The sequence below is a fragment of the Neodiprion lecontei genome, chromosome 5 (genome assembly GCF_021901455.1).
Source record: "Neodiprion lecontei isolate iyNeoLeco1 chromosome 5, iyNeoLeco1.1, whole genome shotgun sequence".
NCBI lineage: Eukaryota > Metazoa > Arthropoda > Insecta > Hymenoptera > Diprionidae > Neodiprion > Neodiprion lecontei.
Window position 1 is genome coordinate 22,698,206 of NC_060264.1, and position 14,699 is coordinate 22,712,904.

Sequence of the window (14,699 nt, forward strand, 5' to 3'; positions counted from 1 at the left end):
AAAATGAGACAAACACACACAAAAATACTCATATGATGGGTAGGAATTCTCGACCTCGTATATAATCTGTTGTTGAATCTTGGTGATCGGTCAATTATGTAAACGTATTTTTAGTTGACAAAAATACTCACATAAACGCTTGCATGTATTCAACACGTTTCACAAGTCGGAGTATTTTTTTTTTGGTTTTGCTCGTTATGTTTTCAGAGACGACAAACGAAATTGGGTATGTATTAAATTACACAAGAAACGTTTTAATTACGAAGAAAATATTGCTCGTGAAAAACAATTGTTTTTTTTTTTTTTTTTTCTACGACGTTCGCGTCACAGCTAGCTGGTATACAAATATGTTTGCATAGTCGCTGATATTCGTATACATCTATATATAGACACCTATAGGTACCCTGCACTTGCCTGGAGCAGCACCAACGGCTATTCGTAATAAGGGAAGCAAGCTCTAGAGGCGGCAGGGGGCAGCGGCGGTAGAACCCTAGGGAGTGATAGCCGAGCGATGTATGGTTATTGGCTGCCCAACGGCATCGATTCTCACGGCAAGGGAGCCACAGATCAACCGGAAACTGAAACTCTCTCTACCTGCATCCAACTAACACCCTCGATGTACCAACCGCGGTGCAATATTGCTAACCCTTAATTTTCACCTGCAATTTCTAATACTGAATATTTTACAATCGGTACCCCGCGGATCGATGGTCTATCTCAGTTTTCATCTCTTCTCTGCTAAAAAAGACGGAATTTATTTATAAGTCGAAATACGAAACCCGAAATCGGCAACGAAGGGTAAATTTAACCATAAAAAAAAAATCCTTTTTCTCAGCATTTCTGATCATTTTATTTTTCACTTACCTTAAAGCGGGAAGTTAGAATAAAAACTTGTATCGAGATTGGTGAACTTTTTCCCCGACGACTTTTTTTTTGATAAAAGTAACATTTTTTGCCATACTGATTTGTATTATACCTAGCTTACTTTTCGCCGAGTGCATTTGTACAAGAAATTTTTGCAAGAACTCGAAGGCCTCGCCAATAACGAGAACCGATTGGGTTCTCCCCGTTCTCCCTAGACTCCCAATGCGCCCCTATTTCATCGCTGCGCATGCATAGTACACCCGTAGGTACAGGTATATTTGCAGATGAATTTACTTATTTATACGCTGAGAAGTCGAAGAAGGAGACGGAAAAGGAGGGAAAAAAATGGAGGGCAAAGGGGCCGCGCTGCTATCGCCTCTTCCGCAGTTTCTAGACACTCACATGTAACGTATTTATGTATGCATTCGGTATTCGGTATTCGCGTGTCGGGAATGTAGGAGGGCAGGTATACGAGCTCGAAGTGGTATTACGTGTATATACTATGCGCAAGGAATACCTCAACCCTCCCTCTCCTCTTCCTCTCTTTTCTGAATAGCTAGCCGGGCTGATTGGGCCAGCCTCTCGGGAGTCGTTTCACCATCTTCGACTTTTTACATTCCCCTAGTTTCCCTCTTCGTACCCACGTCTGGAACTCACCAAGGTTCGACGTTCTGGAAACGGTACTGGTCTTTTTCAACCCTTCGTTTCTTCCATCTGTCCAGAACAGTCAAAAAAAGAAAGAAGAAGAAGAACTCTTTTATTTCAAAATACACAATTATAACGGACTCGTTTCTCTTTCGTGTGCAGCTAACAGTCGGACGCTAAAGTATTAGTCTTAATCATCCCTCACCCTTCTGATCAGTCACGCAGACGTGAAATCATATCTGTAGTAGAAAAAAGTATGCAACACCAAACTAGCACAAGATTAGCACAAAACTCTTCATCCATTTTCAAATGAATATTAACTTCAAGCTCATCAATATCATTTGAGACGCTATAATATTTAACGATTTATTTCTACGGAAAGCTTTCTTTCTTCGGCACCAGATTACAAGAAACTGAAACAAAATATAATTTTGGTCATTTGCCGTCAGACTGAGGTGTTAACGTTGAGGTTAGATGAAAAACTCATTTTAGCTTCCACAGACTTGTCTGTGACTTAGTGAAAAGCGTTTTCTTTGTTGCAAAAAAAGGCACAATAAGAGCACAAGATTCCAATCTTACAGTAGGATCCGTAAAAATTGTGAATACGTTTATTCGCAACTAGTTGTGCAAAAAATAATAGAATAAAATTTTTATGCGCTGCACGGGTTAGCAATGAAATCACCACGCAATTAGTCGTAACGTTCATTGTTTCAAATACGATTGACCAACCAGTTTTGTAACCCCCGACATTATCAATTCTAATCTCATCGGATATGAAAAATCCGCCAATTTCCTTGTTTTCGCGTGACGCCTTCTCTACGTTCCGTTTACCCCAAAGAGTATAAGGGTAGGGTTGCCGAGTTGTTAGATATATCGCTGACCTCGTACTTCTCCTCCCCGATTCAATTAACCAACTCTTGCACGCACCCACGCACGCACGCACCAAGGTATTATATACGTTTTTGAGCCTTAGTTATGGACGATACAACGCAGCGTTGACGAAGCAACATGCACAATAAAACAACGGAGTTTCAGAGACCCTTTTTGCATCGAGGGTAGTGAAATTTTTCCCCGTTCGTGCAAAAAATAGCGAGTAATTTTTGCTTTTTGATTTTTCAGTGAGCGTCAATTGTTTTTGCGAATTTTCGTTCTGAAACCAGCCGTGCACCATTTTCGCATGCAGGGTTAGCGGGAGAGAGAGAAAGAGAGAGAGGCACGAGCAAAAACGATGAGTGGCGGTAGCGATAGGCTTAAGCACCGACCGCGGAGGGAGCAACCAATAAAGGAGAGCGGAAGTGGCGGCATTGTATGACCCCCGCGTAGCAACTACACTTCCGGTACGCAATATTCTGCACATTTATAGCCCGGCCTGTGCTGTGCTGAAAAAAAGGGAATTATACAAAAAGAAAAAAGGGGGAAAAGTACGCGATGTAAAAAGGCACGAAAGAAAAATATATGTAAAATGGCGAGGGTACAGCTTGTGCGCGAAATTCACGTGGGGCGTTTGTTCTGCACCCCTTGTTCCGCTGTAGAGGAGAGGGGAACCACATCGCCTGATAGCAGCAGGTGGTCGCACGGTGCTGCCGCGCACCTGGGGTCACCAACGGCGCAGAAAAGCGAGGAGGGAAGCGGAGAGAGGGTAAAAAACGAAGAGGGAGAAAGAAAGAGAGAGACATTGATGTGATTTGATGCATTTAATTATGCCTTGGCAAGGATATATGATTATACGATTTGGAAATCGGTAAATAAACAATGGTGAACAATGGTAACCACTTATTACTAAAACTTGAATAGTGAAACTAAATCAGTAAGGAAGGGAGGAAGGGAGGGAGGAAATGAGAGAGAGAGAGAGAGAGATTGAATTTTATTGATAAGACCAAGGACTCGAGGTCCTTTACAGTCCAGTCAACTGACAAAAATAAAAGGTATGCCAAATGGTTGGAGATTACGACTGCCTGGATTGTACAAATTGAGTCGCTTCGCACGTTGGCAAAATACAAATGTTCTTATACCATGAATCTAAATTTAAAAATACAAAAAATAAAAGAGAGAGAGAGAGAGAGAGAACCGGTGCGAATACCTACACGCAATATTTATTGTTATTCCTAGACTTGAAAAAAAATCAGAGAGAGAGAGAGACCAACTTACTCTCGGTGCGCACTTACACTGCGCCACTTTGAAACCAGTCTCTGCAGTTGCTCGATGCCGGGTAAGTAGAACGAGCCAACAGCTGGTCGGACAGCAGGTGATCGGCCAGGTGATAAGCGCTGATGCCGGCTGCCAGCGCCAATCGCTTATGACGCCTCATTATCGGTGACAATCGAAAGCCGGTCAATTACTCCCGTTCGCGACTTCTGAACGATGACATTCCGTAAACTCATTATATGCTTTCGTATATTTTGGCCTACCGAACATCGTTACACCATTTAGTTATCAAATGGTCGGACGGGTTCGTCTTTATGATAATAATAAAACTCTGAAAAGTTTTACAACTTACTCTGCTAGTGACATTCAGATAGTGATGTTTCAGAAGGCAATAAAGATAGCCGGTGAAGGTCAGCTTCAAAAACCAGAATCTTTCGAAAAACTTCGGTAGACTTAATCTTGGAAAAATACAGTATTGGATGGTTCAAAATAGAATCTGTGTCATATTTAATGCTGATAATCAAGGTAGACTTTGGTCGAACTTTTAAAGCGGTCACACTGTATTCTTGTACTTCATATGTTTGAAAGTAACCTGAATGATCGCTGAGGTTCACTTGAAACTCGTCTTTATTATTCCTAATTCTAACTTGACGATTTGTCAGTCAGAGCGCAATCTTGGCATGATTTATAATTTAACATGAAGAACAGCCGAAGGTAACTTGAGTAAGGAACAAACCAAATATCAGAAAATCTATGCTGATGATTATGCAAAAGTATCAACTTTAATAGAAGGTATTCCAGTCGGTCCCATGAGCCTTGATTTTGATCTTCTGCTACTGATGAACGAATTTTAATCATCAAGCCCGTGAAATTGCGGTTCTTCGCTTCCGCGCCAACTAGTTAGCTAGTTACTACCTGGCCGGGCTCTGGATTCGATTAAACAAACGTATCCATACCGCTAAATGAGCCTGCCTGCTGGTTGCTGCTGGTGCTGGCCCATAAAGTTGTGTTTAAAACAGGGGGAGGAAGGGAGCGAGTGAAGCCTGCAGTGATGCGGATGGTGCAAAATTACCTCCAGTCACGCGAACCGCGGTACGCCAACCTGATCCTGAATGTCGCTTTGACTCTGCCGTGAAAATGAAACTGAACTGAAAACTTTTTACTCAAGTACTCCTTTATTTCTCGTTTTACATTGTTAACAAGAAGCAGGATGAATGGAGGGATTGGAATAAAAGATGATCGAAGTCTTGGATTATAGAATTGTCGATGAAGAAGAACAACAAGGTGCCTAGAATGCAAATCCTTTCTCTTCGAAAGCTTTCCCGAACTTGAGTCGACTCGGTGATGCAAGAAAACCGTTCTCGCGACTCCAAACCTTTCAAACCTTGAAAAAACGAAGACAGACGGAGAAAATTGCACTCTATTGTTAATTGGTCAGTCAGGTGAATTGCCTCCTGGAAGAGAAAGGAGAAAAGCTAATTTCAGTGACCACAGACAGGCTCCCATGCCTGATCGTCAAGACTCGAGAACTAGGTCGCTTTTTAACAGAGGCAGGCTCATCTTTTCTTCTTCATCGTTACCAGACAAGACTTTATTCGTCACTATCTCATTGACCAGCTCTGAGGAGAATAGAGTAGCGCCTCGTTCGGCTGACTGTTGATCATCACCGTCGGTATTACGTGGTGAGTGAAAAACGGGACCGGGTGTTTCTTTTCCTTTGTCGAACGGGGATGAAGTACGACCCCTGAGCAACAAAAGGGTGCAGTGTTCAATTAACCACGTAGACGTGTCGATAATTGGAACCAAGATCGATCACCTGGAGCCTTGTCCCCTCTCTCCTTTTTCGCACAATGTTCATTTCAAGAAGAAGCGGCAAAGCGTCGTCAAAAAATGAATACGCATTAAACAGCGAACGTCTTCCTTTTTCTCCCACTTTGTCCTTTGAAGCGCGAAGCGAAGACTGAAGAACGATTGCGATTTTGTCCGGTCCGTGAAAGCAGAAGAAGATACAGCCGAGATGATCCTGGACTAGGTTCGTTGCTGACGCCCCATTGTGGGGGGGTCGAAATCGATATGCAAATCTCTTCGCAAATCCTAGTAATCTCCCACGTAACCCCTTACGCCCGTTCCCCGTTCCCCGTTCCTCGTTCCTCGTTCCTCGTTCCCCGCGTCTCGCTCTCTATCTGAACCTCGCGTGCCGAGAAGAGATCCTAGGAGTAGATCTCTCCAGTCCCCGCGCTGCCTTCTTCTTCCCGGGAGACGAGGCGCGGTTATAAAGTGGGGTTAGCACCCCGCTGAAGGATCGTGTATTAGCCACCCCCTCCGCCCCTCGGCCTCGGTGATGCCCATCCATGCTGCACCGCGTCGCGCCGAGGTGACACTTCGTTCGACAGTCAAATGGCCAACCCCCACCTCGTGCTTTGATGACACTGACTCGAAATCGGTTTTCTTACATCGATTCCCAAACCGCCCCTTGTGTTCGGATCCTCCACATCCTCCACCTCCTCCGCGACTTCGCCCATCTCATCTATTACGCCAAAGTCCAGGGCTATCCCATCTCTTCTTGGTTAGGGTCGAATGCTGATAACTCCGGGTAGGGATGGCAATACGCCCGGGTGTACGAGGTAGGAGATCGAAAATAAGATCGAGAAGATGCAGGAGAAGGTGGAGAACTGGTTTAAAATCCAGGAGATTTGGATGGTAACGAATTGGACCAAATACCGAAGATGACGAGCACGTAGACGAAGATTAAGAGAGAATTGAGATTGAGGGTTACAAATCACAATTAGAAGATGCTTAAGACGATGAACATTTGAAGAACATACAGTGGTTGACGAATCGAGCGAAGACGACGAAGATGATGAATATCTAGAAGAGGACAAAGAAAAAGAATCAAGAATACAATGTAACAGATTGAAAGAATAATTAGCAAGTTCAAAAAATGAAGGAATCAGAAGAATGCACCCAAGACGATAAACATGTAGGAGATAAAAAAAAGTTATGAAAAATGAGAAGAAAATAATGAACAACATATTCAAATCTTGAATTTCAACTCCAACTAAACCTTGGGATAAAGGACTACGTGTGTAATATCATACATATTGAAGAACATTCGAGTTCAGTTACGATTGAAACCCTCACTAATGAGGGTCGACTTACTTTCTTCGAATGAATCGTAAAAGATCTCTCACAACACCTGTGAACATATAAGAATGTAATGAAGGAGCATGCTGACACGACTCGTCTCGAACACTTGTATCAGAGTTGTTGTTGTTTTTGTAGTAGTAGTGCTCGCTGTATACAGAGGTCAGCACATCTGTGCAGACGCCAAAATCAGGAATCTGATACCCGAGAGCAAGTAGTTCAGTTCTTACCGGTCCGCCATGGTGTAACCACCGTAGTTAAATTAGTACGCGCGCGCGTGTGAGTGTGTTTATGTATGTGCGTATGTGAGGCTGAAAATATTGACGGATTTCAAGTATCTGTGACTAAGAATGTTTATGATTTGAGTCTGTGCAGCTAAAAATATAGACTAAGATGACAGGTAAGAGAGACGATGAGCTATAGGTGGGTTTTTATTTATGAATGCGCTAATTTTCATGGAGAACAAAAGTAGAGTATCGAAGAACCGAAATGCTCAGATTGTTCTCAGCGATTGAAACAGTATCGAAATCGCGTTCCGAGTTTTGCGCGATTAGTTTAAAGACGTGGAGCGTATTTGGGGTTTTATTATCATTTTGAAGAGGTGAATTTTGAGCTTCAGTGGCGCAAAATTGCAAGCCAACTCTGACCTGACCTAATCTAACTTGACGTAACTCATGCTGGACCTCCGCTTAATTAGAGGAATATATTTGACGACGTCTGGGGTTGATAAGCATCGGGGTCACCATGACCATAACGTGGAAGGCAGTTGGTGAAATTAAGGGTCGCGATTATACGCAGTGCCGACTTGATCCGCGGCGGCAAAGGACGTGCAGAGACTCCAGACTCTTCCTCTTCCTCTTCTCATCCTCAGGCGTCTTGCCTGAACTAATATTATTAAGGTCTAATTAGCGCGGGTCTCATAAGCATCCGCGACGCTTCAGCGATATTGGATGACGAAGACGACGAGACTCTTCTTTTTTCCTCATCGCCTCTCGCGAAGAGCGCCTTCCGTCTGCAGGCTGATGAAATTCCGGATTTTTCATGCACTTAGCTTTAGAGTTACGCTCACGAGTAAAATGCCCGAGAGGTACATCACTGATATTCTTCATTCTGTGATGTGTTATAGCAGATCAAAAACCGCGACGCACGTTTTTTTTTTTTTAGTTACAATTGGGCCTTTTAAGAGGTAAAAATCTGAGGAACAAGTCTCGCGGATAAAAAAAAAAAAAACTGCGCATAGTATCGGCTGTTTACCGTGAACAATGTTCAATTGGTTTGATCCAAAAAATGTATCTCATTATTAAGAATTCGTTGTAAAATAGATTTCTGAGGGTAAACATTGGGGGGGGGGGTGAATTTAACCCCTTGCAAAGCTAATTGGCCTGTAAATACGTGTCTCGTGTTTTAAGTACTACAACAAATCACGAAATGATAAAAATTGGTGAAGTTCACCTCGGGTAGATTTTTTAATACTTTTTAAGCATCAACGTTATCTAGTCATTAACTGTTGTCAGTACTCGCCAATCTGCTTCTGAGACATGACTAATCATGCATATTTTCTTCTTCTTGTTATCCAGGGTCGATGTAACAGAGAGAAACCACCTTGCAAGTACTTCCATCCGCCACAGCATCTTAAAGACCAGTTACTAATCAACGGTCGGAATCATCTCGCGTTGAAAAACGCCTTGATGCATCAGATGGGCCTTACACCAGGACAGACCTTAGTGCCAGGCCAGGTGCCCGCTGTGGTATGTTGCTCTCCGTCTCTCGATATCACTTTTTATATATTTACACATTAATATCGCAGGGTGGATTATATGTCGGGTCAATTAAAAATGCCACCCACGTCATACTTTCATTTCGTTATTGAAATATCTGTATTTATGTTTTACCTTTTTTTCTTATTCACTTCCACACCTGTCGTATAAACAAGCTTAGAGTGTGCAGATTTCGTTTCTCACCATCTGTGTGTGTTGTTCTTCTTTTTAGTTCCAACCGTAGTAAATTATTATTTTTGTTTTTCAATCTGTTTTTTGTCTCTTCGTTTCTTTTTTCCTCTCTACATTCACGCGGCAATTAAAGTAGTAACAACAATTGAACCGATGAATTCTAAATAATTCCTCTGATGATAAATTTTTCTTACCATATAGTTTTAAGCCTCGTAAATTCTGATTATATTTCGTTGTGATGGAGTAAAAAAGAAAAAGAAAAAAAAAAAACAGGGACAGAAAGAAACGAAGAAACGTAAAATGACATACGATATTTTTATTACTATTATTATTTGAATGAAGGATTAGCACGCCGCATGTTTCGTCAATGTTGCTCCCGCTCTCTTGTTATTGTTTGTTTGTTTTTGTTTTTGTTTTTTTATTTTTTTTAGCTATAATAAATATATTTTCACTTCTTCATTTTCACCATTTATAAGTGTCTAATATCATCAATTTAAACCTGAAACAATAATAAAAGTACGTAAGAAAAACATTTTCTCGGAGATACAGATCAGGTTTTTATTTTTTTTTTTTTGCCCCTTTCTTCTATTTTCTTTCGATCACTTGAAAATTTGTCAAATTGTAAGCAAAAACAGTGAACGGATATGGATATATTTCGGAAGAATTGTCAAAAATTTAACAGATTTAATTATCATCCACTGTGTCTTCTTACAATCTCCTTGAGGATGGTTTTCATTAACGCTATGATCTCTGTCTTGCACCCCGTAGCGGACCTTCAGCATTTATTATATCATAAAATATAATCAATATACATTATTGTACAATTCAATCCGAAGAAACACGATAATTGTCAAGAGACTCGGTAGGGTCTCGAACATAACCCAACTCATCATTACTATACACGTTGCAACGCATTGCCACGTAGCTCAACTTCACGTTAAACTCTTGACTGTTGTGCACTGATCTGTTATTATCTTCTCTCCTTCTCTCTCTCTCTCTCTCTCTCTCTCTCTCTCTCTCTTTCTCTCTCTCTCTCTCTCTCTCTCAAATCATTGTTGAAATAAATAACGAACAGCGATCGGCGAAGAATCAGCTGTGATAATTAATCGTTGTGAATTTTGCAGAAAGAAAGAGAGACTATCCGTAGAATCATTACTTTATCGCACCTGTAACGGCGATGAATAATTAATTGATGGACTAACAGATTAGTGATATTAATGATGATAAATAAATAAATACTACACACGGTACGTACCGCCTGTCTGTCTGTCCCCCATGTTGTCGCTGTGTTGGCGCGCTCGCTCGAATGTGGTTGGTTGTTGGTGTGTTGACCTTCTTCTCTACTATCTACGTACCTACGCAATGAACGTGCCCATGCACCGCAATAACGTGCGTGTGCAATGAACCTACTACCTACTACCTCTACCTATTGGTGATATGAAACAAAAAGCAGGAGGTGACTGCACCACCTCCTTCGTCACACCATCATCATCTCCAACAGCAAATCCAGCAACAGCTCCTCGCTACCCACGCCTTTATGGTAACTCCTGGTTTTGGTTGGCTTTCACTAAATTCGTTATTTTTTTATTATTGTTTTTTTTTTTTTTTTGGTCTCATTATTTTCTTGCCCATTTGTTTCTTTTAAAAATATAAGAGTATCTTGTTTTTATTTATTTATTTATTTATTTATTTTTTTTTTTTTTGTTCACCTATTTCATAGACCTTCAATTACTCTCGCAATGTAATCGAAAAGCCTATCAAAATATGCATATTTGTGATGAAATGGAACGATAACGATTGTCGAAACAGTAGAATATACGGTAGCCTCTTGATAACTATATCCGCTGTTCGGACTGCACCTGAGAATAAATTCTCACCTCGCTAAACGCAAAATTTTGGGTATCTCACGCTTATTTGTCGCTGGGGGGAAATTTCCCCGTCATGTTTTTTTGTTAATGATAAGAGCGGGCCAGTGACGGGAGGCTACTGTAAATTTTATTATGCAGTAATCGTGCAAATTAGTTTGTCGGTTTTTTCAAAATAGTAGTTTTTCGTTTTGTTTGCTTTTTTTTCGTCTCCAATCTTATCCGTTCTCTTTCCATTTTGATTCGATTTAATTTCATTGTGATTTTACACTTGGGAAAAAAGGAACGTCCTTGTTTGAACGTTTTACGATTGTTCCATTATCGTTTTTTAGTTTTTTACTATTTCAACAATCGCACATATTATATCGTAGCTGTAGTCATAGCAATTGCATGAGCGAATGTATATTATTCCAACGCTGTGGTAAATAGCTCGTCTATTCTATTATAGTTGCGTAAAGCTTTCCAAAATCTATATAACATTATACTACACAATGTTTTTTTTTTTTTTTTCTTATTTGTTCTTTTTTTCCATTCGAACTCTGTATTACACTGTCGTATATTTTTATTTACATACATATTTATAATGTCGTATCGTATATATATCGATGTCATAATATTAGGCTGTCGTCTCATACAATGGAGAAATATCGAAGATCTGATTCATATTTTACAAAACCATACATCAGAATTAATTAAAACTGAATTTCTAACAAACAATATTCGTGACTTCGATATTTTTGTTTTATAATTTTTTTTTTTTTTCATAGAACCTTGCTGCAATAAAATTAATTCCGAGCACAAAAAAATGACCAAAAACCTCGTATGATCATTAGTTTAACAAACATGGTCGATCAGTGTGATTGTGATGATAAAATTTGTCAAATTTTGAAACAGCATACTCAGTGTGCAACATCGTCAATTGTATATTTTCGTTTAAAAAATGCAAATGAAAAAAACGTCACCTACTCTCGTTTTTGTTGTTTTATTTGTTCTTTCTTTGATGTGAATAATTATTTTCCATTGATTTCCGAATGCCAGAGATGATCATCACAATTATCTACTAGATCAAGAAGTTTTCATATACCGGGAGTTTCTGTGAGACTGGCCGTTCGACGTCAGCACCGACACAGAAGCTACATTCGAACTACGTAGCTATACAAAAAATGCAGCAGCATTTTGACTATCGTGACAATACAAAAGTGTACCTACATTTGAACTGTGTAGCCTCACGGCTACATAGTACCTACATTCCGAGTAGGTATTTGAATAATGCAGCTACATTTTAATTATTTTACAATACGAAATGTAGCTTCATTTTAATGGTACGGCAACGTAAAACGCAGCTACATTCGAACTACGCGACAACGCGAGTGGTAGCTTCGTTTTAACGGCGCGAAAACGAAAAATGTAGCTTCGGCTTGACCGTTTCACGATATACGATGTAGCTTCGGTTGCCTACCTGCCAGGGTTGAGCGGTGAGTTTCACAGAAAACTTGCAGCATAATCATTGTCATCCGCCATACACAGAATATCGATATAAATAAAATCTAACCTACGCATTCCAGTACTTATGATAAAAAGAAATAACCGTTATTTTTTTGTTCCTTTCCGTTCGTTTCCTTTGTTTTTTACTTTTTCGTTTCTTTGTTACGAATTTGTGTCAACAGGCGACGAATCCGTACCTGACAGGAATGCCACAGGTCGGTAGCACCTACAGCCCGTACTTCGCGCCTGGCCCCATAATGCCAGCGATAATGGGTCCAGCCGACCCGACGGGGGGCGTCGGAAGTCCGCTTGGCGTAGTTCCGCAGACGGTCGCCGTACCCCAGAAAATGCCAAGGAGCGATCGACTCGAGGTATGTCTACCACCAAACTACCTTCACCAACACGCCGGGCAGCACGGGGCCCCGCCCCCACAGTGCCCCCAAATGAACGGCGGGGGCGGCGGAGGCGGCGGCCCCCCAACCACCGCCGTTTACCAAGTAAACCCGGGGACCGGTCCCCTGAACCAGGTGTCGCCCGTCTCTGGATCCATTTCCCCCTCCCCGACGACGATAACTACCTCAGTTTGCACTCCAATCCACAACCCCCACCACCACCATCACCACCACCATCACCATCCCCTCCATAACCTCGTCTACGTCCACGCCTATTACTAATCTCTATCCGTGTTATATCGCCACCCCCCAAACCCCCCCATATATTATACCTACGTATATATATACATATACATGCCTACATACATATATATATATATATCAATATCCATGTAACCCGGCTGCGAAACTACCGACGTCTCCGAAACCCTGCGGACCCTCGCTGATTTCGTCCATTATTTTTATATTATTGTACCAATATCAAAAAAACATGTTCCACGGTTTTTCTTATTTTTAATTTAATTTTTTTTTTCTCACTCTCTCTCTCGCTCTCTCTGCTCTTTTGATTGATCAGTTAAACACCCAGCTTCTTCCTCTTGTCTTCATCTCTGTACTCAAAAAAAAAAAAAGAAGTATGAAAATAGCTGGAATTCTCTCTTTCGAACGAATCGATATCAAAAAAAATCGAACGGTGTTGTAATTTCGATAACCGATTTCCTACGTAAGATCATTTGTTTTGTTTTTCTATCATCTTTCTCACCGCGATGCTCTGTTGTGTCCCATGTTTTTTTCAATTCACGCATAAACACATCGCTGATAAAATCGAAACGGTGCAATTTATTTTCTATCAATGAATGTCGACCAATTTCTTAAAAAAGGGCAACAAAGAAAAAAAACAGAAAAAAAAACATACCTGCAATAAAAAATGTGATACCCAATTTTTTGAAGCTTTTAAAATCGTTCTTTACGGGCCATCGATAGAGAACAAAAAATACCGTGACAATGTTTCAGAGATTTGGCATAATTACGTGAAAGCGAAAAAACGAAAACAATATAAATTGAATAATATAGCTAGGATAAAATTGGGGATTGTCTGAAGGATTTGACGTCGGTCGTTAAAGCTATGGCACGAAACGCCGTGAATATAGGTACATACACGAAAACGTTCAACGAATATAATATATACCTGATATTTATTATACATGTATAAATATATATGTATGTATATATACAAGGTTTGACGTTTACATATATATATATATATATATATAATAATAATATCCTTAACTTATATGTCAAACAATTTGAATTGATACGAAAAGAAAAGTTAATAGAAAAAAAGAAAAAAAAATACCATTATTCTGTACAATAATAACAACGCGAATGAAAAATGAAAAATGAAAAAAAAAACTACTACTACTACTACTACTATACTATTTCTGCAACTACACTAAAAAGATTATATAATGCAAACAGAAGGAGAAACAACAAAATCTTTAAATTTTAGAATCACGTACTAAACAAATCGAGTATGTAGTTAACACATAGATAATATACACACACAATCTACTATGAACGATAAACGGAAACCACTACTACGACTACTAAATATACTAATTAATGCAATCGATTAAATATACAAATATAATAATAATAATGAGCATATGAGTATGCATAATTCTTCAGTAACGATAATTCTAATGATGATAACGATAACGATATTATGTAAACAAAGGAATTGGAGTGAAAAATCAAAGTTTGAAAAAAAAAGAACGGAACATAAGGAACGGAACAAAGAGACGAAGAAAGATATTTAATACAATTCGCATACAGCGTCCACGCTATTTATCTACGCATAATAATTAACACGTAAATATAGATAGGCATATACATATAATGACTAGGTGTAACTATAATATTTTATAGCATATATATATATAAATATAAACCGAAAGAATTCACTGGTCGGAGGGGAAGAAGACACATCTATATATTTATTTATACGTCGGGATATTTATTCATTGGTTTCCTTTTATTTTTTCACACTCAGTTGAGTCAGGCAAATTGAAATAATTTATAAATATGAAAATGAATCAAGTGTATATAAAATCCACGTGATGTCGACTGTATGAAAATCTGTACAAGAGGAGAAAAAAATTATACCGATGTTCACTCGCGATTATTATTTTTTCTGTTGCGATCATTGCATT

The 14,699-nt window shown here is 39.8% G+C and overlaps 1 protein-coding gene across 19 annotated transcripts in view; it reads left to right on the top strand.

Annotated features, from left to right (window-relative positions):
• Positions 1-14,699, top strand: part of LOC107223117 (protein muscleblind) — a 282,556-nt gene that overhangs the window by 217,774 nt on the left and 50,083 nt on the right. For 15 of the 19 annotated variants that reach the window (XR_006904567.1, XM_046740801.1, XM_046740800.1 and 12 more), the window contains 3 exons: positions 8,376-8,546; positions 10,198-10,287; positions 12,280-12,468. Coding sequence is in view for 17 of the 19 variants with exons in the window: in XM_046740801.1 (XP_046596757.1) it covers positions 8,376-8,546; positions 10,198-10,287; positions 12,280-12,468 (450 nt within the window). In the remaining 2 variants the exon portion in view is untranslated. The remainder of the gene's footprint in view (positions 1-8,375; positions 8,547-10,197; positions 10,288-12,279; positions 12,469-14,699) is intronic. The other 4 variants (XR_006904568.1, XM_046740805.1, XM_046740810.1 and 1 more) reach the window with 2 other exon arrangements.